At 42.1% G+C, this 27,915-nt stretch overlaps 1 protein-coding gene across 8 annotated transcripts in view; it reads right to left on the reverse strand.

Moving 5' to 3' along the window:
- The window catches only part of PHACTR1 (phosphatase and actin regulator 1), a 530,355-nt gene that overhangs the window by 40,661 nt on the left and 461,779 nt on the right, over positions 1 to 27,915 (reverse strand). For 6 of the 8 annotated variants that reach the window (XM_073589964.1, XM_073589963.1, XM_073589969.1 and 3 more), the window contains 2 exons: positions 7,090 to 7,254; positions 5,420 to 5,614 (listed from right to left, as the gene is read on the reverse strand). In XM_073589964.1, the coding sequence (XP_073446065.1) occupies positions 5,420 to 5,614; positions 7,090 to 7,254 (360 nt within the window). The remainder of the gene's footprint in view (positions 1 to 5,419; positions 5,615 to 7,089; positions 7,255 to 27,915) is intronic. The other 2 variants (XM_073589968.1, XM_073589965.1) reach the window with 1 other exon arrangement.

Here is a 27,915-nt window from a genome sequence, read left to right on the forward strand (position 1 = left end):
CATAATACAAGTCAATGAGAAAAAAACAGATCCAACGGCATCAGTCGCTGGATCCGTTTTTTTTCAAAATTTAATGGATTGTGACTGATGGCAAAAAACTGATGTGTGAAAGGGGTCTTAGCTTGACTGAGAACTCATGGTCTGTGTGACATCCACTATTAATCAAAAGGTTGGTGCTGGTTGGGGAAACAATCTCAGAAGGCACAGTGGTTTCTTAAATACTCTGTCATGCCAAGGGCACTTCAATGGGTATTACCATCTCCAAGATCATGTTCCAATATGTAGTAGGTATAATAATAATAATATTAGTAAATACCTCTAACTAGAAATGTAGTATAGTTTTTCTGATTTACTATGTCTCTTTCCTCTTGCAAGGTATTGCATGACCTTAGGTATCCATGGTTACGATCACTAGCAACTAGCTTACTAGCATTTCATCAGTGGACGCAACCATGCATACCTAGAGTCCTGCAATTCCTGCACATGAGGAAAGAGACAGCGAATCCGAAAATTTATACTACATTTCTAATTGGAGGGATTTTCTAATATTATTATTACAACTAAAACATATTGGGGTTGGATCTTGGAGATGGGAATACCCCCTCAACACTTCATTTGCGTATGAATGAAAACACTAATTTCACAGGAATGCAGCAACAGATAGAAGATGTAACGGTGGCAATGGATTTAGGCTTCAAGACCTGCATGCCCATAATGTGGATATAAAAAGCCTACACACCCCTGCTAAAAAGCCAGGTTTTGTCATGTAAAAAATCATACCAAGAAGACAAATTTCAGAACTTTTTCAACTTTTAATGTGTACAAATCAATTGAACAGTAAAATGAAATCTTTTCAGGTAGAAAAAGAAAATTAAGCTAAACTTCATACGAGGTCAATAAGAATCACTTTAAATCAGGGGCGGAGAACGTTCGGTCCCCAGGCAGATTCCTGAAGACCAGACTCAAAGGAAAGTTTGCTGGCACTACCCCTACACCCAGTAAAAGAAAGAAATGCGGTGTTCAGCTTGATACTTGTAAAGATCATGAAAATTCAGAGGAGAGCAAGAGGAGCCGCACTCAGTACTGGCAATTTCAGTAAAAGCAATTTACTTCTGCCATAGAATTGCACACAGAGACGTCAGTGAAAAGAGCAATGCCTGTTTCACGTGAGTACACACTTCTTCCGACTCACACAATTACTATAAATCAGGGAATAAGAGCTTTCGTATCCTGGGGAGATTCCTGGGCACCACAGTGCTCGGGCCGGTGGTCCCTTTTTCTCGGCCTCCTAAACGCAACTTGTCAGCAGGATTGTGTACAGTAGCCTACAGACAATGTCAGGTCGGCGCTGTTATACTGATTAAAATGATACTTTGGTAGATGAAATCCATCACGTGGTTGCTGTCTAATCTTCATTTTCAGTTTTGAGTTAATGATATGCTCGGGGCGGCCTGTGTGGGGGGGGCTTCATGTGGTGCTCCGAAAATATGCTGAACCAAAGCACTGCTACTTCCTCATAGTGGGAGTGTAGCCTAAGTGCCGTGAGCCTCTAAATAAATTCGGAGCCTTCTACTCCAGCAACTCTGGCAAATGTGCGCTCCGCCAGTCTTAATGAAACAGCTCCATAATTTCCATTGACCTCTATGAGGTGTGACTTTGTAATATCAGTGATTGCACAATTCTGCACCCTCTCTTGGGGTACATATAGCTATGTAATTCTAGACTGTCATACATCAGCTTTCTATATTTTACTTATTAAGTAAAAGAATGGACAATGATTTTATAGCCACTGTAACTTAGTAATTACCAGTATTGTAACATTCCTATATTATACAAGATATTTCCCAATGACTTTATTATCATATTAATAATTTGTCTCATCTGTGTCACACATATATATCGTGTATTACTGATCTATATCTCACAATCTAGAGACATCTTATAGACAGACCTGGAAGGAATTTACCATAGAATCTTGTACAAACACCTTTTGTCATTACACTGGAAAGTAAATGAAAAATGTTTTCCCCTTGTGCGAGTATAGTATATATTGGATTAGTTTCTATGTAATAATGGCTTAGAAAATAGAACCTGGTAATAAGGAAAAAAAAATCTGTGAGCAAGCTGCAGAATGCTGCCATATCCAGTGCCTGAGACTGCCGAAGGTACGTCCTCTTTACTTTGCCAAATACTTAAACCCAAAAAGAAAAGGAAGTCCAAGTAACAAAATATATACAGTGGGGAAGACAAATATTTAGTCAGCCACCAATTGTGCAAGTTCTCTCACTTAAAAAGATGAGAGGCCTGTATTTGACATCATAGGTAGACCACAACTATGAGAGTCAAAATGAGAAAACAAATCCAAAAAATCACCTTGTCTGATTTGGCAATTGGTGTTTGACTAAATACTTTTTTCCCCGCTATATATACAAACTTTATTAGTTGAATCAGAGTAAAAACACATAAAATGGGAGAATGAGACACATAAAGAAATTCCCCAACACAAATACCGCACCTCTGAATCATGCACACAAAATGGTACTACATCCACCTGTGTCTACATCCACCTGTTATCTTACTTCCAGAGGGTAAGAAGCCTAAACGAAACAGGCGTCTAGCTCCTCTCCTGTGCTCGCTTATTCCATCTATCTTACATTATGTGATGCCACTTATTGTTTACTGCTTTCATTTCCCTATTACTGTTTTCTGTTTTCCAACTGGACTGATGGTTTTATTGTCGCAGGGATATTGCGACAGAGAGGAGTCAGAAGATCGCGCGACTAGCACGTGGGCACCTGTGCTGGATGAATCTGCTTTGCCTTCCAGTTAGCTGGGCAGATTTCCCTTGTTCTGGTGTTAAATAGTTCTGTTTGTCTCCTAGCCTCTCTCAGCTGTTCTGAGTTCGCCACTCCCCTCTGGCATAAATGCTCACCTTTTAGCTTGAGTACTTGCCAGTTATAGATCACTACACCCTGAAGTTTGCTTGGTGTTAACCTTCTCCTCTTTTTGTTGGTTTATCTCACCCTTCCTGTCCCATTATATACTATTCTTCAGTCTGGGTGCGCTGAGAGTAATTTCTGTTTTCGTTACCCTGTCTTCCTTTGTATGTGTCTGTATTATAGAGCAGGAATAGCGTTACTGCTGCGCCACACACTAGCCAGGGCTGTGCTTATGGCAAGACAGGTATTAGGAGACTGATCACTGCACGGGGTGAAATAAACCGTCTAAGGACGTAAGGGAGCTCAGGGCAAGATTCAGGGGGTGCCCCTTTAGTGTTTTCCTAGCCGCAGTGCTTCCCTTCCCATCCATCTCGCCGTGCGCTGTCTGGCTCCTTATTGGAGTGTGACATATATGCACTAGCTCCTTACATATATGTAATAACGTTTACCCTATTGCACTAATATCTCTTTATCCAATTGGACTTAATGCCTCATCTTTACATGTGTCTGCACTTTATATATGTCCAATATGGCTTCACCTTTTTTGCACATGCACTTTAGTTTTTATCCATCTGTGTCTGTTTTAGGGTATATAGATATCCTGTCCCTTTACATTTAAATAGAGAAAGGTGGATGTAGTACCATTGTGTATGCAGGATTCAGAGGTATTTCTATTGTACTCAGTCTCCTTTGGTCTGGGGAAGTTCTTTCTGTGTCTCATTCACATATTTTATGTGTTTTTATTACTCTGATCCAAATCAATACATTTTTTTTGCTACTTAGGCTTTATTACTTCCTTTTCTTTTGGGGTTTATTTCATCATTGGAAAGGCCTTCACTCCGTTTGGCCTTATGGTATTTTTTGCCAAGTACTTGCACAATTGGAATGGCCCATTCACAACAAATATTCCTTTGCCAAATCTTGATTTGTTTATCAGGCTGCCAGATCATATTGTGATATGATCCAAAATATTTGAGAAAATTTGTACAAAGTTGCAATGGGAAAGTGCTTGACAGCCAGCACTTGCTGTTCTGCACTGTATGCTGCTGTGTAGCCATGGAAACGCCAATATATTGAAGTGTACCTCCTTTTGTGGAACCTTTGCCTTCAAAGCTTAGCTGTTTTTGTTGCAGTCCTCTCCATTTTTCTAAATCGCTAATAGGAACTCATTATCCTAGTCTGTAACAGATTCAGTGGTCATCAACCACTTTTCTACAAGCCTGTAGCTCACGTTGTACACACAAAACCTTCCTTTATCCCTCCTCTACTTATTCCTTCAGTTCTTGAATTATTGCCTATGCTGCTGTAATCACAGGACTTTCTCTCTACAGACACAGAACTAGCTTTTAGTTCCATGTTTGCTAAATATTTAGTTACAAAAGGATTGTCCACTAATGGAAAACCCTTTCTTACTAGGCTCGAAACAGTCACATGAAATTATGCCTCGTAACCTCCTGTAGGCAGCAGCAACATCACATAAATGGCGTCTTTCCGGGAGGTCAGTATTTGCGTTCTCTATTTTGCTCTGTGCTGCAGACCAAGTCTGGAGGTGTTGTCTAGTAGTAGGTAAACAGCTGCTTGAACTATTTTCTTCTGTAGCCAACATCAGCAGGGAGGAAGTAAAAGGCTGCAGTATACAAGTGTGGAAAGGGTTTCTCTACGGATGTCGTATACTCGTACGCATGTGGTTGGACTGACCAAATCCACTCATTAGGAGAGAATGGATGTTCACATACTTTTAGCCATGTAGTGTAATTTAAATAAAACACATTTATGTCTGATTAACAAGAACATGAAAGCTGACAGACATACTTGTAACAAATAACTATATGGGATAATTCATAGGAGTCAAGAAGACCAAAGTGGTTAATATGGCGGGAGGCACTATAATGCAAAATGTGAATCCAAAAATACAATTCAGACCAGGAATATACAGTTGGATGAGGCCTAAATTATCATTCTAAATGCAACTACATACAGTAGATCTCTAGGATGACATAAAGGGACATCTAATTGATTTCACAGAAAGGAGGAATATTACACTGGGGGCTAATCATAAGGGAAACTATTAGTGATGAGTGAACGTGCTGGGATAAGTTGTTATATGAGCATGCTCGAGTGCTAACCGAGTAACTTTGGTGTGATTGAAAAATATGTTCGAGTCCCCGTGGCTGCATGTCTCACGGCTGCATGTCTCGTGGCTGTTCAACAGTCGCAACACATGCAGAAATTCCCTGCTTGTTAGGCAATCCCTGGATGTGTTGTGGCTGTCTAACAGCCAGGACACATGCAGCCGGGGGGAACTCAAACATATTTTTGGAGCACAACGAAGTCACTCGGTTAGCACCTGAGCATGCTCAGATAACACCTTATCCCAGCACGTTCGCTCATCACTAGAAACTTTCAATTGGGAAATATGGGTCATACACCCAGAGAAGTCAGGAATGAAAGGTGTACAAGGTGTAGTAGCTTTGTCTTACCTGCAATGTGATTGGCAATTCTGGAAAGAGGTTTAGGAGGCAGGGCAGGGGGCTGCTTGAGGAGAGTTAGTGGTTTCACAGGGGTGTCCTCATGGTCTACAGAGTAAGATGATTTTTTGGGGGGCAGTAGCAGGGTTGGCTTGTATGTTGGATCCTGGGATAGGGATCCTGGCTCGGACGAGAGATCTTCAGACACTGAGGAACATAAACCACATCACAGACATGACACATTACATATGAGGTAGCAACAGACATGTGACGACAGCATGGAGAGTCATGGGTTAATTCACAAACTTGCTATGCATATGGTATGATTAGATCACAGCAGAATAACGTTGACATCAGAGACGTGTGTGGATCGCATACGAGGAGCTCAGACATTACCGCACTAGATAATGGGCTGCAAAGTTAGAATAAAGAGGACAAGTAGATACTTTGATGAGATAAAAAAAGGAAATAATTGTTATATCTCTGATATTACATAATGTATAAACTTCAAGCAGAACCATCATCATCCTGAAAACCGCATGCAACCTATACTAGAGCTGTCCACCAGATGTCGCCACTGACACACCCAAAAATAGGACCGCGATCGCAGCCATAGATTAGATTGCTGAGAATGAAACATAAAGCCAACCTCTCTCTAACAAAAGGAACATTAGATGCTGACAATCAGGAACAACTGTGAAATGTAAATATTGATAGAGAAAATGCATACATAACATTCCCAAGGACCACCAAGCAGTCTAGAAGGTCAGTATGTATCAGGACGCATTAGAAAAGTATGCAGTCTAGAAAATCTGCTCTGGCAACCTGGCCCACCGCCTTGGCCTATATCCACCCACAGCGGAATACAATTATCCAGGGTCCATATCTTCCAGGACAGGCAGGCCTCTCCAGCCACGGAGACAGCGGCCATCAGAGGGTGATAGGACTGGATAGTCTTCTGCATCTATCATTATCAGCAAGATATAACCTCTTGGTGGACAATTCTCTGACTACAAGGAGCATATCACAAAAACGGAAATATATATGGCAGGCACTAACGGGGTAGAAGTAAGTGGCACTGGGCTGATTAAAGAGGAAATGTATAATTATTATTATTATTTATTTATTTTTAATACATCAATAGTGCACAAGAAAGTAAGAAACTGTAATATATCTTATTAGAGAACTCCACTTCTTCCTCCTCCTGGACTGATCATCATTCATTCCCAAAATTCTCAATTTATAGGTAAAATCTTTCTTCAGTGAACACAGATTTTCCCACTACTGAGATATGAACGCTGGTGCTCATATAGTTCTATGGAGAGCTGTAGCTTGCAGCAAAATGTCTGTCTGCCTCTAGCTCCACAGCTACATAGAAATTTATAAGCACCAACTGCCATCTCCTATCTCACTAATGGGAAAATCTGTCTTCACTGCATACAGATTTCACTCATTTTAATCATGAATTGAGAGTGACAGATAAATCCACGGGGAGAAAGAAGCATATTTCTAGGGTACGATATATTACAAAGTTGCTTATGTTCTTGTGAAATAAAAATTAAAATGTTTACTTTTTAAGTAATTGGGAGGCAGGTTGGGCAATGAGAGTGGCACACTTACGCCCAAAACGTCTGTGTTATAAAATTTATTGACATTGACCATAAAAGTTAAGGAGCAGTCACCTGTCCCATCCATGAGTTCAGAGGTTGGAAGTATTTCGTATGCACAAGTGTCCCCGGACACCCCTGAACTGGAGTCTAGCTCTGTAATGACTGGAAGGGAGGATGAAGGAGTACCAATAGGTTGACCATTTTCCATCATTCCGTCTTCATTCTGTAGCTCACCATCTGAAAGAAAAGTAGGAGCACAGGTTAGCCATCTATAGTTAGGAATTCTCAAGGTCACACAGGTAACCTGGAGGATGTGGGCCCGCACGAGGCTGCTTATCACAGTTATGACTGATCTACCCCAAAATCACCAGGGTGGTTGATCTGAATATGGCGTCATGTCTATAAACACAATGCACTCCTCCGAGCAGCAATATCTCAGCCCATGTGTATTACGACGTGTAGCGTCCTCATCATTATGTACACAACTAACACTGAAAAGAGCAGCCACTGCTGTACTGATGAGCGTCTCCTACAGGTCAGGCAAACCGACTCCTCACATCATACTGTCTGGCCTCTCGTAGATGGGTAGTCATTATGCTTCTTATTAATTCTACCAGCGTACGAGTGCACAAACTGTGAAACCCATTACACCCGGTAATGTGATCAATGTCACGTATTATTGTGAGAGAAATGCCCGGAGAGATGCTTAATGATACAAATGTATGCAGAGGTCCCATGACAGCAGTGTCATCCATCGTCAGCACAGAGCGCTGTCTCTCTCATACAGATGACTCTGCATTCCAAGCATCAGTCCCACACCTCCTCTCAGGCCACATTATCTCTGGAGGTATCACCACAACATTACTACTCAGCTACTACCACTTGTCTTATCTATTGCATTTTTTCTAGGCTGTATTGTGCATAAATATGTGACTTCAGATTTTGTATTAGTCCAGCCTGATGAAGAGACCTGAGTAGTCTGGAAAGCTTGCAATGTATTACCATCTTTTCAGTTAGCTATTAAAAGGTATCAACTACTGAGGACTCTCAATCCTGAATATTTTTCTACTCAGCTACTAGTGATTTAATGCACAAGAACACACACAAACAATGTCATTTCACTACACATAACATCACTACAGACAACACCACTACACACTATTTCTAATCTTAAAAATAAGACCAACAATCATGTTGCAGATAGTGAATCACGAAGGAGCTTATGTGTACATGGTGTGTGGGTTGCAGGGTAACGCTCAAACTCGCTTCCTCTGTCCCCTCCCGCCAACCATGGACAACAGAGAGGAGATCATTATCCTCTTCATCTTCTGACTTTTGCACTCCCATCACCTCTTCCTCCTTCATTTGTTCCTCGGCTCCTGCACCTTTACTAACAGTTTGTCTGGTACCATGAGCCCCCCTCGATCGCTGTAATCCACACTTCTATGGCACCCGCCTGTGCGACGACAGTCCAAAACATAGAGATATTGTTAGCACTTCAGCCTTCTCCACTGCTTTCTCCTCTTCCTCTGGGACCACCTCCATCTCCTCCCACCGACTATTCAAGGTCTGCTACAGCATGTAGATGACTGGAATAGTGATGTTGATGTCATAAACGTCAGCGCTAACCATCTTAGTAGTCATTTCAAAACTGTGCAGAAGGCTACAGAGGTCCTTCATCTGTGCCCACTCCGCTAGCGTGATTTGCTACATGTTTGTATTGCGTTGGGCCAGACTATGCAAAATGTCTCTGCTGCCACAGTTACTGCAACACGTGCAAAGTGGAATTTCACCATGTCGGCACAGCACATATAAACCTGTTAAACGGTAGCCCAAAAGACCTCTGTAGCGATGTAAGTCGATGACACACGGGGTGTGGATGCCAGAAATGAGCACACAACGACTGTGCTTTCTGCAACCAGGCATCCAGCCTGGAATACTGGCATAGAAATTGCTATACCACGAGGTTGAGGACATGTGCCATGCAAGGCACGTATGTGAGGTTGCGTAGGTCCTCCACCAGGTTTGCACGGTTTACGCACATGGCTTTCCCTGACTCCAGATTCAGTGAAGACAGCCCATGCTCAAACTTGGCCTGGATAGCTGTCCACAACGCTAGAGCTGTGTGACTGTGATCTCCAAGGCCAGTCTCCAGATCTCAATCAAGTAGAAAACCTTTGGAGGGATTGGAAAGTGCGTGTTGCCCAGCGACAGGCCCAAAACATCACTGCTCTAGAGGAGATCTGCACGGAGGAATGGGCCAACATACCACCAACAGTGTGTGCCAACCTTGTGAAGACTTACAGAAAACTTTTGACCTCTGTCATTGCCAACAAAGAATATATAGCAAGATATTGAGATGAACTTTTGCTAATGACCAAATACTTATTTTCCACCATAATTTGAAAAATAAATCTTGCCAAATCAGATAAGATGATTTTCTGGATGTTTTCTCATTTTATCTCTCATAGTTGTGGTCTACCTATGATGTCAATTACAGGCCTCTCTCATCTTTTTAAGCCGGAGAACTTGAAGAATTTGTGGCTGACTAAATACTTTTTTTCCCCACTGTATCTATCCCCAAGCGTGCTGCAAGACTTGGGGATTCCAAGACTCGTGGAGCAGCCCCTTCCCTGTCTGACCCCACAGCCACTAGAGTCACCCAGTGCCTAGTTAGCGAGATTTAACGCCCCTGGCCATGCTTAGTCGTCCAGGTGTCAGCTTGCTCGTCAAGGGTTAAATGCACCCTGTCAAACATAGATTTTTTTCAAGAAACAGATGATGTTGTCTGCAACATACTGGTGTATCTCAGGCACATCACTCTTAGAGAAGTAATGGAAACTGGGCAACTGGTATTGTGGGACTGCGAAGGCCATGAGCTTTCGGAAACCATCTATATCCACTAGGCAGAAAGGGTGCATTTCCATGGCCAACAGATTGGATTGGCCAACCAATTTCTCAAGGATTTCATCCCTTTATCACAGAGCTCACAGGCCGGGAGTCACGCAGAACCACTCACTGTGATGTTTGGATCAAGCAGCTGTCAGCTGGTCCCTATCCAATTACACAAATGGGAGACAATAAACCGAGGAGGTCCAGACTATTCCTATTATCTAGTTATTGGAAATGGAATATGCGTATATACTGCCATGCAGTCACTGCTAACTCCACGATAATCCCACACTACTCGCTGCCATAACCAATCATATTTTCTTTAAAAATATTATTAATACATGCCGATTGGATACCATTCTTCTTTTGAGGTCCACACCATTAGGCTCTTCCATTCCCTGTCCACCCACTTCCTTGAGCACTTCATGTCTCAGAATTGCCAACCATTATCCTGGGAGATATCAACATTCCCATAATCAGCCCTATCTCCCCAACTGATATCCAGCTTCTATCTCTAACCACTTCTCTTGGCCTCTTACAACTTTCAACCTCTGAGACACACAACGACAGTAACACCCCTGATCAGGTCTTCGTCCGGCTCTGTTCAATCTCCTACCTAGATAACTCACGTGTTCCCCTCCCGATCTCAAGAAATTAGGACTAACCACAACTTACACAGTTTTAGGCAATCTCTAAAAACACATCTTATTTTGCTGAGTAAACTAAAGACACTGTCAGGTTGCCACTACTATACTGATTAAAATGATACCTATGGTGAGGAATTCCGTCTTGTAGTTCTCGTGTATTTAACTAATAGTTTAATAGATCAGACTATGGATAAGCTATTTTAATGGATCAGACTTTTACAGATATGATACAAAATGTGCTTTATTTAATTATTTCTTTACTTGAAAAGGTGAGTGGTTTAAACTTTCATTTTTTTTAACTTTTTTATGTGTACATATTTTTTAGTCTCCTTAGGAAATTTAAACCTATGATTGTTTGGTCACTTCTTCTGTATACTGCAATAATACTGTCACTGAGTTTGGGCTTCATAGGAGGATCTGCATGGCAGCCTTTAGAAGACCTCCAACATCCATGGTAATCCACTAGCACCCACAATTCTATCGCGAGGAGGACAATGGGCTATCAGCTCATGAGCCCTCTTCATACATCCTCTGTGCCCATAGAATGTAAAATTACATTGTATGTTTGTAAATGTGCTCATTTCTTTGTTCATCGCATCTAAGTGGGCTTGAAAATTTAATACTTTTTGGTAGGACATCTCTCATGTAAACAGGATCGTGCTGCCAACAACAATGACAGAAAGAAGGGGAGTCACTGTTTGTTTGAACCTCCTCCCAGTTATTACTAGGTGAAAACTGTCCATTACTTGTAAAAATCAACTTCCTATATAGGAGGATCGTCGTTCATCATTTTCAAATCAAAATCACCTAATACCCCTTTAAAGCTTAGGAAAAATTATAAAAATGAGATAACAAATGTTATTGGGATTGTCCAAAATTCCTTATGCAAATTGCCTCTTCAGAGAGGAAGAGGTCTTGAACTCTAGTGCTACCTACCGGAAGTAGCGATCCTAAAAGTCATTATCGACCCTTTATCAAGTCTTGTCATATGACTTAGGATAAAAACCAAACTAGAATCTTAATTTGCAGACAGTGTTTTGGGATATTTTCCATCGTCATTGCAAAGTGTGCAATCTGATTTGGCTAGGTGAGAGGCTCCTTAGAAGGTTCTAAGGGGTAATGTTTCTCCTTGTGGAAAGTCACATGCCACTGACAAAAGGCAATACCCTGAAACACTGGGTCTGCAAATAGAGATTCTGGTTTGGCTTTTATGTTAAATCAAATGCCAAGGATCATTAAAGGGTCAATAGTGACTTCTAGGATTGTTACTTCCAATAGGTGGCACTAGTGTCAAGTCCTCTTCCTCCCCGAAGAAGCAATTTGCATATTTAATTTCCCAGAGTAGCATTGCAAGACTTATAAGCCTCCTCACATTGGCATGCCAGGCTAGACATGTCAGTCTCCACAAGGAGAAACGTTGCCCCTAACATCATACAGGATTCGTTCAAATTCTACACTACACCAGTCCACAGGACTTATTGTGAAAGCGCCACTTGTAGATAAATTGTACATCAACCACAAGCAGAGGTTTTCCATGTATATGTTTTTTATGTCTATTGGCTTCTTCTATGATAACATAATAAACTCAGATTTTACTCCCCCACTCTTTGCCAAAGCAGCCTCTCAAGCTCTGATCCAAAGATGAGAAAGATATCATAAATACTTCATTCAGATATTTAAAGCGGTCATGTCATGACTACAGTGCATGTGATGTAAAGTATGTAAAAACAGATTCAGCACTCCAAGGTACCATAGATCCTAAGAACGTGAGAGTACTTTATTAATACATGTTCATCCACTGTATAGACAATATGATGTTTCATCCAGTTACATGACCTTTATCAGAATAGGGGAACTTCTTACAAAAGTCTGATACGTCGCTGGAGATATGCACAACTGTGCAGGAGATTTGGCAACGGTGCGTGTGACTTCTGCGGCCAATCACTGCTTGAGCTTAGTGATTAGCAGCAGCAGTGACATGCGTTGTAGTTATGACATGACCATTACCGCCTATTGACAAAGACAGGAGTAGCAGCATAGAGTAACAGCTGAATTTAGCATCTTCAACTAGAGGAAAACTCATGCATAAAAACTCAGATACATGAAAAACTTCTTTAAACGTCTGAATTAAGTATTTGTTATATATTTCTCAGCCATGCAATGTCTAATAAATGTATCAAAATTGTACTTTCAGAAGTGCCACATTTTTCTTACACTTACAATACCGTCTTACACCTACAGTCAAAAGTCATAAGCCTCCAAATTATACCTATAACAGATATGAATACAGCAGTTTTCAAAAGTATTTACCCCCTTGGCATTTTTGTGTTTTAGTACCTCACAACCTGGAATTTCACTAGTTGTTTTTGAAGGTTTGCTTTCACTCCCCTAAAGTCGGTACTTTGTAGAGCCTCTGTTTGTGGCAATTACAGATGCAAGTCGCTTTGGATAAGTCTCTATGAGCTTTCCACATCTTGCCACTGCGATTTTTGCCCATTCCTCAAGGCAAAAGTGCTCCAGTTCCTTCAAGTTAGATGGTTTCTTCTGGTGAACAGCAGTCTTCAAGTCTGCCCATAGATTCTCAATTGGATTAAGGTCTGGGCTTTGACTAGGCCACTCAAAAACATTTATACGTTTACCCTTAAACCACTCGAATGTTGCTTTAGCAGTATGCTTTGGGTCATTGTCTTGTTGGAAGGTGAACCTCTGTCCCAGTCTCAAATCACTGACAGACTAAAAGAGGTTTTGCTCAAGAATACCCCTGTATTTTGCACCATCCATCTTCCCCTCGACTCGAACCATTTTCCCTGTCCCTGCTGTGGGAAAATATGCCCACAGAATTATGCTGCCACCACCATATTTTTCTGTGGGGATGGTTGTTATGATTAGGTCACCGAGGAGGATAGTCGGGGAATAAGCTAGGCAACCAGAAAGGTTGGTAACTAAGCGGATTGCAGACCCCTAAAACTAACACCACAACTAGAATTATCTGTGGGACGTACCTACGATGCCCTAGACGCCTCGGCACAGCCAAGAGTTAACTAAGCCTAAAGCAAGAAAGGGGAAAGCTAAACTGCCCCGGAGTAGAACCCCAAAGGAATAGATAGCCCCCAAACATATATTGCCGGTGAGACAAGATGAGGCACAAACACAGGCAGAAAATTGAGTAAGCAAATGATGGGGCCCAAACTGTCTAGATAGAACAGGACAGGAAAGATACTCTCTGCAATCACGCAAAAAACCCTAAGAAAATCCAACACGTCTGATATGCAAAAATACTGAGGCCACACGACCTCTCCCCCACTAGATCAGCATTCTGGTGTGAACTGGAAGCAAAACAAAAGATACTGATATAACAGGGGACTAGCAATACTGAACAGACTGACATAAGCTGTGGCATATGGAACGGGGTCCAGCACTGGTCCCAGCAGGGAACAATGCTAAACCCACACAGCAAAGCAGAAAGCAGAGAAAGGCAAAAACTGGATCAAATGCAAAAAGATTCCAGCAAACAAATAACTTATCTGAACGATGCAGGACCAAGCAGGGGGCAAGCGGACTTCAAAATGCGCAGGAAGAAAATCAAGTCACCAGCAACAACTGAGGGAAGCTTGCTGACTTAAATCTTCCCAGTCTGTAACACCTCACCTCCAACCATCCTCTTCAGGTGATTGACTTCTGTCAACCTGACCAGCTCCATTACCCGCAGCAACCACCAGAGGGAGCCCAAACTCAGAAGTCAATTCAAAAGTGTTCACAACAGATGGTGTTCTTTGAGTGATGATACATAGCTTTCTTATACTGTATTTTTACTCTTTGGATTGCACAGTGGAAAAAAATTAAAAATGCAGATACCATAGTAAATTTAGGTAACATAATATGTTTTTATTCTTCAGTGTCCCTTTAACACCAATAAATGTAAAAGTGGTGTCTTGACTGACTTCGCTGAGAAAATAGCTGCCATTCAGTATAATGTCCTAGTCATTTCCATATTCCCTTGGGAGCAGTTTTCTTTATGAGAACTGTCTTCAGCTGAGCATCTGAATTTGGATTCATACAAGTTATATGAGTTATTGCCAATTTCCCTTGCTCAGCTGATGACCAAATTATTCAATTCAAGAAGAAACAATGAAAGTCTAAGCTAATAAAACACTGGGAGCACCAAATTACCAAGTACAAATAGTAGACTGTAAATCATCTGTACACAGGCCCATATGATTATGAGGATATGAATACAGAGTTCGGGCCGATTAATATTTACTGGTGCTCAGGGCTACAAGCTTTAATACACAAGTCTAAGGTTTATTAGGTCCTACAGTCTGTTTGTTATCCTGAGAAGGAATACAATTTACACGGGTAATATGGTTAAAAAAATATGAAATGTTCATTGGATTCCACTGAAGAAGGTGAGAGAAAACATAGTTAAAGGGGTTGCCAATTTGAGAAACCTTTGTCCATATGCCCTGTCAGGTTAGCACAGTAATTTGGCTTGGAGTAATACTGAAGGAGCCAGCCTTAGAGAAAGGAAACAAGACCCGGCACCTGAGCCGGGACAGGTAACAGTCTCCCAAGGGTTCATGATTAAACTGTGAGCTGTAACTGTGAATAAGGTTATGAACCAGGATCCATATCTAGGATAATAGTCAGCTGGTCGACTGCAATATATTCCGGTGAGATGCGGCTGCTTCTTGGTCACATGGGACGAGCTTCTGCCCACCCATAGAAAGGGAAAAGACCAAAGTTGCAGAGAAGTGAGTCAAGAGGCTGAAAGGGTGATAATTACACTGGAACGGTTAAAATAATGGTGTTCCTATTTTCTTTTCAATTAGTGGGATACGTCCTTTAAATAGTTTATGCTAAACAGAAAAAATGATTTCACATACTTGAAATAAACATCACGTTCTGTAACTTTTATTTTGTTATAAGTGGGAAACATTCAGACACAGGCACCTCTGTGATAAATAATCCTGCCTTTTGGCTCCTTTATTATGACATTATGTCCCACTAGCAAAGCCTAAAAATCTAATTTTTATGTTACCCCTTTAAAGGGAAACTTTCACATGATGAATGCTGCCCAAGCCTTGGCCAGCACATTTCGAGACCAGGGTCCTTATTAAACAATCTACCGTACATTTTACCATGAAATGTTGTTGCGTTTCAGAGAGAAACATAGCTAAAAGGACGAGGTGATGGGTCACAAGGTAAGATCCATTTGACTTCTCTCCACCCCATGAAGCTAAACTGACAGGTCTCTCTTTATGTCTGTAGCTGGAGAGGCCAATCAGTCTAGCTAAGCATGCGGGGAGACCCTCTGACTAGTCCCCTCGTCCCTGGCCCATGTCTAGAACGTGGGAAACGGTCTCTGATTCACGCTGCCCATGTTGAGTCCTACTCATTGGAGCATAGTACAACAAACCACAAACCTACTAGGACCCAGCAGACTACTCAGATCCAGAAAATTAAGTGATTTCAAGATTAACTTTTCTACATTAGGTTCAATAAATAATAAGAAACATCTTGCATTTTAGATAATATCACATATGAATGAACTGGAAGTGGCAGCCTTAAGAAAATTTGGGAGGTTATGAATAACAATGCGCGTTTCTGATTTGTGCAAACTTGTTTGCTGTCTCTCGTGAAAGCTTAGCAAAGAAAATCAATCCATCTTACGGGCCTGCTATTAGTAATTCTAGAATATACAGCGCTCAGAAGAACATTTATGCGGGAACCACGCTCCAATGAATAGTGTAGCTTCCTTTTGTGTACATATACCAAGAGGTCGCGAGCGTTGAGCTGTACATAACACTCACAGGACATGACACTGGAAGCGAGCGCTGCCTCGCAGGTTATCGAGTGGGTTCTCTTCCACACTGGTAAAGTGTATCTAGCTTTATTTTTAATTAAAGTCATAGGTGACTTATTTCTCTGTTGGTATAAAATGTAAATGAATGAAACTATATACAAGGGCAAGTAGAACTGAAATAAAACTCAGCGACATATCTTCCAAAGATCAACTTTAAAGGGGTCACTTGACACATAAGTGGTCATGCAATTGTAATTAATGTACATTCTAATTTAGGAGTAATGAAAAAGTTCATCTTTTCTTGTGTGGGAGCCCTTGCCTCACTGGCTACATGCAGACACTATGAAGGGTGAGCTGTCAAAGGGATTTTTCTGGAACACTGTAATGAATCACTTTGAAAAATTTCATTTTTTTTCAGAAAATATTGCGACTTTTGGTATTTGCATGACAGTTTAAAGCAGCTCATCCAAGATGGGTGAAGATGATGAGGAGCCATGGAAAGATGTGACTATGCCTGCCCGTTAAGTTCAACAAAAGTGTTGGGGTATTCTTAAGTTAGAAATGCTAATCCAGTACCTGAACGTACTGGTACATGCCTTGCCACGTTACTCCAGTCTCTTACTGGAGTAACATTTCTGGAGAGGCGCACGGAGGTGCAAAACACTGAGAATATGTACCACATTCATTACGTGGTGTGCGCTTCTTAATTAATTCAGCACATCATACTCCAGCGAACCCCTCAGTAAGACTGGCTTACAAAATGCCAATCTTAATGAACCGGCTCCTTTATCTGTACATGCAGGGACATGGCAACAGATGGTGCAATAGTCCACATGGTCCCTCGTAACACAAAGTGTGAGCTCTCTCTCTCTCTTTTTACCCTGCGGTTCATGCCCTTAAGGATTTATCACTAGACCTTATTTAATGAAAGTGGCATGGAAAGGTTGCAGGCCAAAAAAGAAAGAGGGAATTACTTGAATTGTGTTTAACCCCTTCATGACCCGGGCTATTTTGACCTTAATGACCAGGCCATGTTTTGCAAATCTGACCAGTGTCCCTTTATGAGGTAATAACTCAGGAACGCTTCAACGGATCCTAGCAATTCTGAGACTGTTTTTTCGTGACATATTGGGCTTCATGATAGTGGTAAATTTAGGTCGATAATTTTTGTGTTTATTTGTGAAAAAAATCAGAAATTTGGCGAAAATTTAGAAAATTTCGCAATTTTCAAATTTTGAAATTTTATTCTGTTAAACCAGAGAATTATGAGACACAAAATAGTTACTAAATAACATTTCCCACATGTCTACTTTACATCAGCACAATTTTGGAAACAAATTTTTTTTTTGTTAGGAAGTTATAAGGGTTAAAAGTTGACCAGCGATTTCTCATTTTTACAACAACATTTACAAAACCATTTTTTTTAGGGACCACCTCACATTTGAAGTCACTTTGATGGGTCTATATGGCAGAAAATACCCAAAAGTGACACCATTCTAAAAACTGCACCCCTCAAACTACTCAAAACTACATTCAAGAAGATTATTAACCCTTCAGGTGTTTCACAGGAACTAAAGCAACGTGGAAAGAAAAAATGGACATTTTAATTTTTCCAACAAAAATTTTTTTTGGTATCAATTTTTTCATTTTCACATGGCAACAGGATAAAATGGATCCTAAAATTTGTTAGGCAATTTCTCCTGAGTACACCGATACCTCATATGTGGTCATAAACCACTGTTTGGGCGCGCGGCAGGGCTCAGAAGGGAAGGAGCGCCATTTGACTTTTTGAATGGAAAATATGCTGGAATATTTAGCGGTTGCCATGTCGCATTTGGAGAGCCCCTGTGTGCCTAAACATTGGAGCTCCCCCACAAGTGACCCCATTTTGGAAACTAGACCCCCCCAAGGAACTTATCTAGATGCATAATGATCACTTTGAACCCCCAGGTGCCTCACAAATTGATCTGTAAAAAAAAGTACTTTTTTTTTACAAAAATTTTCTTTTAGCCTCAGTTTTTTCATTTTCACATGGGCAACAGGATAAAATGGATCCTAAAATTTGTTGGGCAATTTCTCCTGAGTACACCGTTACCTCATATGTGGTCATAAACCACTGTTTGGGCGCACGGCACGGAGACGGCACGGCACGGCATGGAGAGCCCCTGTGCCCCTAAACATTGGAGCTCCCCCGCAAATGACCCCATTTTGGAAACTAAACCCATTATGGAACTTATCTAGATGTGTAGTGAGCACTTTGAACCCCAAGTGCTTCACAAAAGTTTATAACACAGAGCAGTGAAAATAAAAAATATTTTTTTTCCTCAAAAATGATTTTTTAGCACGCTATTTTTAATTTTCACAAGGCTAACAGGAGAAATTGGACCACAAAAGTTGTTGATCAGTTTGTCCTGAGTACGCTGGTACCCCATATGTGGGGGGGACCACTGTTTGGGCGCACGGCAGGGCTCAGAAGGGATGGAGCGCCATTTGACTTTTTGAAATGCAAATTACTTCTAATCGTTAGTGGACACCATGTCGTGTTTGGAGAGCCCCTGTGTACCTAAACATTGGAGCTCCCCCACAAATGACCCCATTTTGGAAACTAGACCCCCTAAGGAACTTATCTAGATGCATAGTGAGGAGCACTTTGAACCCCCAAGTGCTTCACAAAAGTTTATAACGCAGAGACGTGAAAATAAAAAGAATTTTTTTCCACAAAAATAATTTTTTAGCCCCCAATTTTTTATTTTCCCAAGGGTACCAGGAGAAATTAGACCCCCAAAATTGTTGTGCAATTTTTCCTGAGTACGCTGATACCCCATATGTTGGGATAAACCACTGTTTGGGCACACGTCAGGGCTTGGAAGGGAGGGAGAACCGTTTGACTTTTTGAACGCAAAATTGGCTGGAATCAATGGTTGCACCATGTCGCGTTTGGAGACCCGCTGATGTGCCTAAACAGTGGAAACCCCTCAATTCTAACTTCAACCCTAACCCCAACACATCCCTAACCACAGCCCTAACCCCAACAAATCCCTAACCCTAATCCCAACCATAATCCTAACCCCAACACACCCCTAACCCTAATCCCAACCCTAACCATAACCCTAACCACAAGCCTAACCCTAATTCCAACACTAACCCTAATTCCAACCCTAACCCTAATTCTAACCCTAATTCCAAACCTAACCCTAATTCCAACCCTAACCTTATTTCCAATCCTAACCCTAACCCTCTTTCCAACCCTAACCCTAACCCTCTTTACAACCCTAACCCTCGTTCCAACCCTAACCCTCTTTACAACCCTAACCCTTAAAGGAAAAATAAAAATAATTTCTTTATTTTATTAGTTGTTCCTGCCTATGGGGGGGTGATAAACGGGGGGTTTATTTACTTTTCATTCTATTTTGATCACTGTAAGAGTTTATCACAGTGATCAAAACGAATGAAAGGAAATTGCAGCCAGCGGGCGCACTGCGCATGCGCCCGCCATTTTCCAATATGGTGGCGCCCATGGTCCGGGACCACGGGACACCGGGAGCCATAGCGGCACTCGGTGAGTACCGGGGGTGGGAGGGGGGGGCGAAGGGAAGGCGGGGGGGCAGATGATGACAGCGGCAGCACATCGCCGCTGTCATTCAGTGGCGGGGGCAGATCGCCCCCGTTAACCGTGGGGGGGGGGTCGGATCGGTGTCACCAGCTATGTCCGACTACTGCAGCGTCGGACATGGCTGGATTGTAATATTTCATCAATTTTCATTTTTGAAATATTACTATCGCTCTGATTGGCTGTTTCACTTTTAACAGCCAATCAGAGCGATCGTAGCCATGTGGGGACGAAGCCACGCCCCCCGTGATGAAGTACAAAGCCCCCTGTATCTGCGGGTTGAGTGACCTTTCAGTGACCTAGATCACCTGACCCGCAGGGGGGGCTTTAAAGTCATGACGCCACATAGGCGTCACTGGTCAGATTGGTACCAGTTTTCATGATGCCTATGTGGCGTCATTGGTCGTGAAGGGGCTAACATCCGCATTGGGGAATTGAGATGAAAATGCCAAATCCCACAGCTCCCTGACCTACTTCATCAATCCTAACATTGGAAAGGCCAAAGGCATGCATTAGGATTGTGTAGTGTACTGCTAGTATATAAGATGACATATTTAGCATTGTATACTTATGTAGCTTTACCATTTACTATTCCTTACTTCAGAACACCGTCTGAGGTTACAACAAATATGCTTCTTTCTTGACTTTACGCAGACTATTTTTTTAGGACTTGAAAACCTCAAAAAGAGGAAAAAATCCTCCAAAAAATTCAGATACAAACCAGACAGGCCTAAATGCATCTGCACTAATACAAGGTGCAGCGGACCCAAGTAAAAAGGCAGCTGCACAGGTGCATAAATACCAAATGAAACAGCCAGCCTACAATCAGAACACTGCCACATGCAGATTGTTTCTTCTGCACTGGTGTACCACACGGCCAATCCCTGATTGTAGGCTGGCTGTTTCATTTGGTATTTATGCACCTGTGCAGCTGCCATTTTACTTGGGTCCGCTGCACCTTGTATTAGTGCAGATGCATTTAGGCCTGTCTGGTTTGTATCTGAATTTTTTGGAGGATTTTTTTCTCTTTTTGAGGTTTTCATGTTAGAGTAGGACTGGCAAGTGTAAGGAACTTTGATGCAGTTTGCTAGCTTCCGTATTAAGGCATTAATATCAACCAATACCTTACATATATTGATGTTTTGTGTGCACTTTCTATATTTCTTTCAGGGTACAGTTGGGCCCAAATGGTTCTGCAAACTTGTGGCCTCTGTTCACACAGGATGCATTCTAGTTGTCACTGGGCATCCCCCCTATATGGTGTTACTAAGAGGTTGTGAACCAGAAGCCCTGCATTCCCTGTGTGAACACTGCCACATGCGGATTGTTTCTTCTGCACTGGTGTACTACACGGTCAATCCCTGATTGTAGGCTGGCTGTTGTGAGTTCATTTTTCCCTTCACCAGTGAGGTCTGATGAACTCAATCTTCTGGCGAAGGAAGGTAGTGAGGCTGATTACCAAAGAGCTGAGCAGGTAGATGATGACTGGGTCACAGGAACTGATGACTGGATATAAGGCAGCCGACGCCCTGCTGCCTTGCCGGTGATTTTCCTGCTGGATTCTTGGAGACCAGTCTGATTTCTGCTTCTCAAAGCTAAGTTTTGCTCTGCCTTTTGTACACTTTAGTTCTGGTTTTGTTTGCCTTGTTTTTTGGAGTTCAGCCATCCCCGGCTGGGGGTGAGCTGAATTCCATTTTTGTCTCTGATCTGTTGATCTCTGGCTCTGTCTTCAGAATATACCTGAGTGCTGATATAGTCTTTTTGAAGCCTAGCGACTTCAGGGCCTGTTTTTCCTATCAGTCTGTTGGTTCATTTTTGGATAGGGTTTTTGCGGATTGCAGACAGCAGCTTTTCTATCCTCTCCTATTTAGTTAGCTTAGGCCCCATCATTTGCTCAACCTATCTTTCTATCTGTGTTAGTGTTTTTTCATCTTGCTTCACAGTCATTCTATGTTGGGGGCTGCCTTTTGCTTTGGGGTCTGCTCTGGGGCAGTTTAGATTTCCCCTTTCTGTCTTTAGGCTAATTTAGTTCTCCGGCTGTGATCGAGGGGTCTAGGGCACCGTAGGAACCCCCCACGGCTACTGCTAGTTGTTGTGGATAGGTTCAGGTGTTATGAATGAGTCACCGTAGGAGGCAAAAACAGAAATGCTAGCTAAGCCCAGAAAACCAGAGAAGTTGGCAGCTATCGGATTGCAGACCCCTGAACCTATCAACAACAACTAGCAGTAGCCGTGGGGGGTTCCTACGATGCCCTAGACCCCTCGATCACAGCCGGAGAACTGCCTAGCCTAAAGACAGAAAGGGAAATCTAAACTGCCCCAGAGCAGACCCCAAAGCAATAGGCAGCCCCCAACATATAATGACGGTGAAGCAAGATGAAAAAACACTAACACAGATAGAAAGATAGACTGAGCAAATGATGGGGTCCAAGCTAACTAGATAGGACAGGATAGGAAAGCTGCTGTCTGCAATCCGCGAAAAACCCTATCAAAATAAGAGCCAACAGACTGACAGGGAAAAAGGCCCTGAAGACGCTAGGCTTCAAAAAGACTATGTCAGTACTCGGGTATTTTCTGAAGACAGAGCAAACCGACAAAAAAGGAATTCAGCTCACCCCAGTAGGGAATGGCAGAATCCAGAAAAGCAAGGCAAAACAAATCCAAAACACAAATGCAATAAGGCAAAGCAGAAAACTTAGCTTTTGAAGAGCAGAAATCAGACTGGTCTCCTAGAATTCCACAGAGAAATCACCAGTGAGGCAGAAGGGCGTCGGCTGCCTTATATCCAGTCAGAGATCCCCGTCGCCCAGTCATCCTCTCCCAGCTCAGGTGCTTGGTAATCAGCCTCACTACCTTCCTTCACCAGAAGAGGGAGTTCATCAGACCTCAATTGTGAAGGGGAAAATGAACTCATAACATTCAGGGGTCTGCAATCCGATAGCTTCCAACTTCTCTGGTTTTCTGGACTTAGCTATTATTTTTGTTTTTTCCTCCTTCGGTGACTCATCCATAAAAGAATCACCGGCCATACCGCAGATCCTAGGGTACTCAATAGGAGGAAAGAATTGTAAAAAAAAAAAAAAAGGTGTCAGAATTCCTTTGTGTATATTTTTTCCTCTATATCTCTGAGACCGTAGGGGGAATTTTTTTCTTTTCTCTCAATGGAGATGAAGCAATTGTCTGATCGTGTGGAGCAGCTCGCTGCGGAAGTGCGGGGAATTTCCGCCTATCTTACTCATTCACATGCTGCTGAACCAAAGATCCCCACTCCTGATGTGTTTTTTGGGGATCGGTCTAAATTTTTGAATTTCAAGAATTGTAAATTATTTTTTGCCTTGAAGCCTAACTCGTCGCGGAGCTCCGCGCAGCGGGTTAAAATTGTCATCTCTTTGCTGCGCGGCGATCCCCAGGATTGGGCGTTTTCTTTGAAACCTGATGATCCTATTCTAAATAATGTGGATGCATTTTTTCAGACCTTGGGGTTGTTGTATGATGAACCTAATGCTATTAATCAGGCTGAAAAGGCCCTGTTGGCATTGAGCCAGGGTCGGGATTCTGCAGAGTTGTACTGTCAAAAATTCTGAAAGTGGGCGGTCCTTACTACCTGGAATGATGATGCCTTGGCAGCTCTCTTTCGGAAAGGTTTGTCAGAAACCGTAAAAGATACTATGGTGGGATTTCCTGTTCCCTCTGGTCTTGACGATTCTATGTCATTAGCCATTCAGGTTGATCGGCGTTTGCGTGAACGCAAGACCGCACGAGAGGTGTTGCCACCTGTTGAACAAATGCCTGAACCTATGCAATGTGATAGAGTTTTGTCCAGGGCGCAACGTCAGGAGTTCAGAAGGCATAATAAGCTGTGTTGTTTTTGTGGAGATGCCTCGCATATTATTTCTGTCTGCCCTAAACGAGAGAAACGTTGTGCTCACACGTTTTCTGTGGGTGGTGTTCAACCTAAGTTTCTTCTGGCAATTACTCTGATCTGCTCCCTGCCCACATTTTCCGCCAAGGCTTTTGTGGATTCGGGAGCAGCTCTGAACCTGATGGACTTGGATTTTGCTAAACGTTGTGGATTTCCTATGACGCCTTTGCGGACGCCTATCCCTTTGAGGGGTATTGATGCTACTCCTTTGGCGAAGAATAAACCTCAGTTTTGGACCCAGGTGGTAATGCGGGTCGCCCCAGACCATCAAGAAAATTGCAGATTTTTGGTGTTGCATAATTTGCATGATACCATTGTTCTGGGGTTTCCCTGTTGCAAATCCATAATCCAGTTTTGGATTGGAAATCTGTGTCTGTGGTGAGTTGGGGTTGTCGGTGTGCCCTTAGTGATGCTCCTGTTTTCTCCACCTCTCCCCAGTCGCATGATGTTCCTGACTATTTGGCTGACTTTTATGATGTATTTAGTGAGAATGAGTCTGCGTCTTTGCCTCCTCATAGGAGTTATGACTGTGCAATTGAGCTGAGCCCGGGGTGTAAATTTCCCAAGGGTCGGCTTTTCAATTTATCTGTACCCGAGCATGAGGCTATGCGATCCTATATTAAGGAGTCGTTGGAGAAGGGTCATATTAGACCATCCTCTTCACCCTTAGGTGCCGGGGTTTTTTTCGTGGCTAAAAAAGATGGTTCATTAAGGCCTTGTATTGACTATCGTGCCCTCAACAAAATTACTGTTAAATATCAGTACCCGTTACCCCTGATTTCTGATCTATTCTCCAGAGTTAAAGGTGCTTGCTGGTTTACCAGGCTTGACCTCAGGGGGGCGTATAATCTTATTCGCATTAAGCATGGGGATGAATGGAAGACGGCGTTTAATACTCCGGAGGGACATTTTGAGTACCTGGTGATGCCTTTTGGGCTCACTAATGCCCCTTCTGTCTTCCAATCCTTCATGAACGATATTTTCCGAGACTTTGTGGATAAATTTTTGATTATCTATCTGGATGATATTTTGATCTTTTCCAAGGATTGGGACTCTCATGTGGAACATGTTCGGACTGTGTTCCGGATTTTGAGGGAGAATTCCCTGTATGTCAAGGGATCGAAATGCCTTTTTGTGGTACAGAGGATTTCATTTTTGGGATTCATTTTGTCTCCGTCAACTACTGAAATGGACTCGGCCAAGGTACAGGCCATTTATGATTGGGTTCAGCCCACTTCTTTGAAGGCCATCCAGAAGTTTTTGGGTTTTGCTAATTTTTATCGGAAATTTATAGCTAATTTTTCTAGTATTGCCAAGCCATTGACTGATTTGACTAAGGCTAGTTTCACACTTGCTTTTTTTTGCAGCGCGTTTTTCCCGCAAAAAAACGCATTAAAAAAACGCATACAAATGCATACAAACGCTGCGTTTTTTTCCAGCATTTTAATGCGCATGCAGGAAAAAAACGCAGCGTTTTTGCGCGTTTGTATGCGTTTTTTGTGCGTTTGCGTTTTTTTACAGATTTTGGAAAAACCCCACAAAAAAGAAAAAACAACCATTCAACAACACACAAGACCAATGGGACTTCATTGTGGGTGTGGTATGTTAATATATATACACCCTGTCTACAGTATTCTTCACATTTGCTTGATTCTTCTCGTGACCATGGATCTGCGCTGGAAGAGTTTTCACTTCAACTTGGATTTGGACATCGCGATGGCTCAGGCGTATGCAGTTGCTTGCCATGAACAAAGGAAGAGAGAGAGGCAGCGAAGACGGCGGCGTATGTGGATACATCCGATTGTTGAACTCCGGGAGAGCCGTGGGGCATACCATACCCTCTACAGCGAGCTCCAGTCAAACCCGGAGAAATTTACAGATTATATCCGGATGTCCCACGAAAGTTTCATGGATTTGCTTGCTCGTGTCCAACAATCCATCCGGAGACAGGACACACAGCTCCGTCGTGCGATTCCTCCTGAGGAACGGCTACTGGTGACATTACGGTATGTTTTAAAAACAAAGGGGTGTGGTCTGATGTTTTTTTTTGTAAATTTAGTATTCAAAACCTTGGGTAATTAGTTTTCGTGAATGTACTAATATTTTTTTTATAGTTTTTAAAAATAATATACATAAATATTAATTTTACTTCTTTGTCTGTTCACAGATTCCTGGCGACTGGAGAAACCCTATCCTCACTACACTTCCAGTACCGTATTGGAATCTCTACCTTGTCTGGAATTGTTGCTGACACCTGCCGGGCTCTCTGGAATGTTCTTTGCCCAGAATTTATGCCCCTGCCCACCGCTGAAAAGTGGATGGAAATTGCTGACAAATTCTGGACAGTATGCAATTTTCCCAACTGTTTGGGAGCTGTTGATGGGAAACACATACGGATCATCAAACCCCAAAGAACGGGATCTGAGTACTATAATTACAAAAAGTACTTTTCAATAGTACTCATTGCAATTGCGGATGCCGGATGTATGTTTGTAGCAGTGGACATTGGAGCATTTGGCCGTGGTAATGACTCGCAGGCTTTTAAAAACTCAGACATGGGCCGGAGGTTGTATGGCAACCAATTTAATTTCCCTATGCCACGGCCTCTTCCTCACACCGAAGCTCCGCCACTGCCCTTTGTAATGGTTGGCGATGAGGCTTTTCAAATGTGCGGAAACTTACTGAAACCCTACTCCAGCCGAGACTTGGACCACACCAAAAAAATTTTTAATTACAGGCTGACCAGGGCCAGAAGAACTGTCGAGTGTGCTTTTGGGATTCTTGTTTCCAGATGGCGAATTCTGGGCACGGCCATTAATCTTAAACTTGAAACAGTCGATGAGGTGGTGAAGGCCTGTGTGGTTCTACATAACTTTGTGATGGCTAAAGAGCACCCGACCTTTGAACTGGACGATGATGCTCCTAACCCATTGCCTGAATTCACTCAGCACACTCTCAGGTCATCCGTTGAAGTTGGCCAAATGAGGGACAAATTTGCGGCCTACTTTATTTCTGATGTAGGACGGGTGCACTGGCAAGATGAAATGGTGTAATGTTGTTGTTTATGGTAATAAAAATCCTTATTTGATACCATTACTGAGTGCACTATATTTTTTAAACTCCGATTAATTAAAAAACTTCCCATGTATAACTGAATTTTGTTATGTTCACACACCTGGGCAGGTAAATACACATACGAGTTAAAATGCAGCATTGCTAGTCTGCGTGAAATATATTGGAATGAGCAAAGCTGCAGGCCATGAATCAGGAAACCATTTTTTTTCAAGATAAAATTGTGCAAATAGTTTAAAACAAAGTATGTGATTTTCTCAAAACACAACACTCAAAACCCAACCCCAATGAAAGTCCATGGGGAATACAAGTCAGCATTGAGTGGATGAATGTAATCTGCTCCATTAAAAGTTATTACACTAGGCCTTTGAATTGACTATACTAGGCCGTGGTATTTCAAATATGAGTATACTAGGCCTTGGGGCTAGTAGTATAGTAATATGTGAAATACCACGGCCTAGTATAGTCATACCAAGGCCTACTGTTATAACTCGATTTTTAACAACTAGCATCTTGTTTCAACAAAAACAAACTGGTGAAACTAGAAAGAAACTTATTTTTTAGACAAGTTTCAACAGTTTGTTTTTCATGAAACCAGATTCTATTTGGTAAAACTAGAGTTATTACACTAGGCCTTGGAATGACTATACTAGGCCGTGGTATTTCAAATATGAGTATACTAGGCCTTGGGGCTAGTAGTATATGTGAAATACCACGGCCTAGTATAGTCATACCAAGGCCTACTGTAATAACTCGATTTTTAACAACTAGCATCTTGTTTCAACAAAAACAAACTGGTGAAACTAGAAAGAAACTTATTTTTTAGACAAGTTTCAACAGTTTGTTTTTCATGAAACCAGATTCTATTTGGTAAAACTAGAGTTATTACACTAGGCCTTGGAATGACTATACTAGGCCGTGGTATTTCAAATATGAGTATACTAGGCCTTGG

The sequence above is a fragment of the Dendrobates tinctorius genome, unplaced genomic scaffold (assembly GCF_039654945.1).
Source record: "Dendrobates tinctorius isolate UK_male_01 unplaced genomic scaffold, ASM3965494v1 ptg000115l, whole genome shotgun sequence".
NCBI classification, from domain to species: Eukaryota; Metazoa; Chordata; class Amphibia; order Anura; family Dendrobatidae; genus Dendrobates; species Dendrobates tinctorius.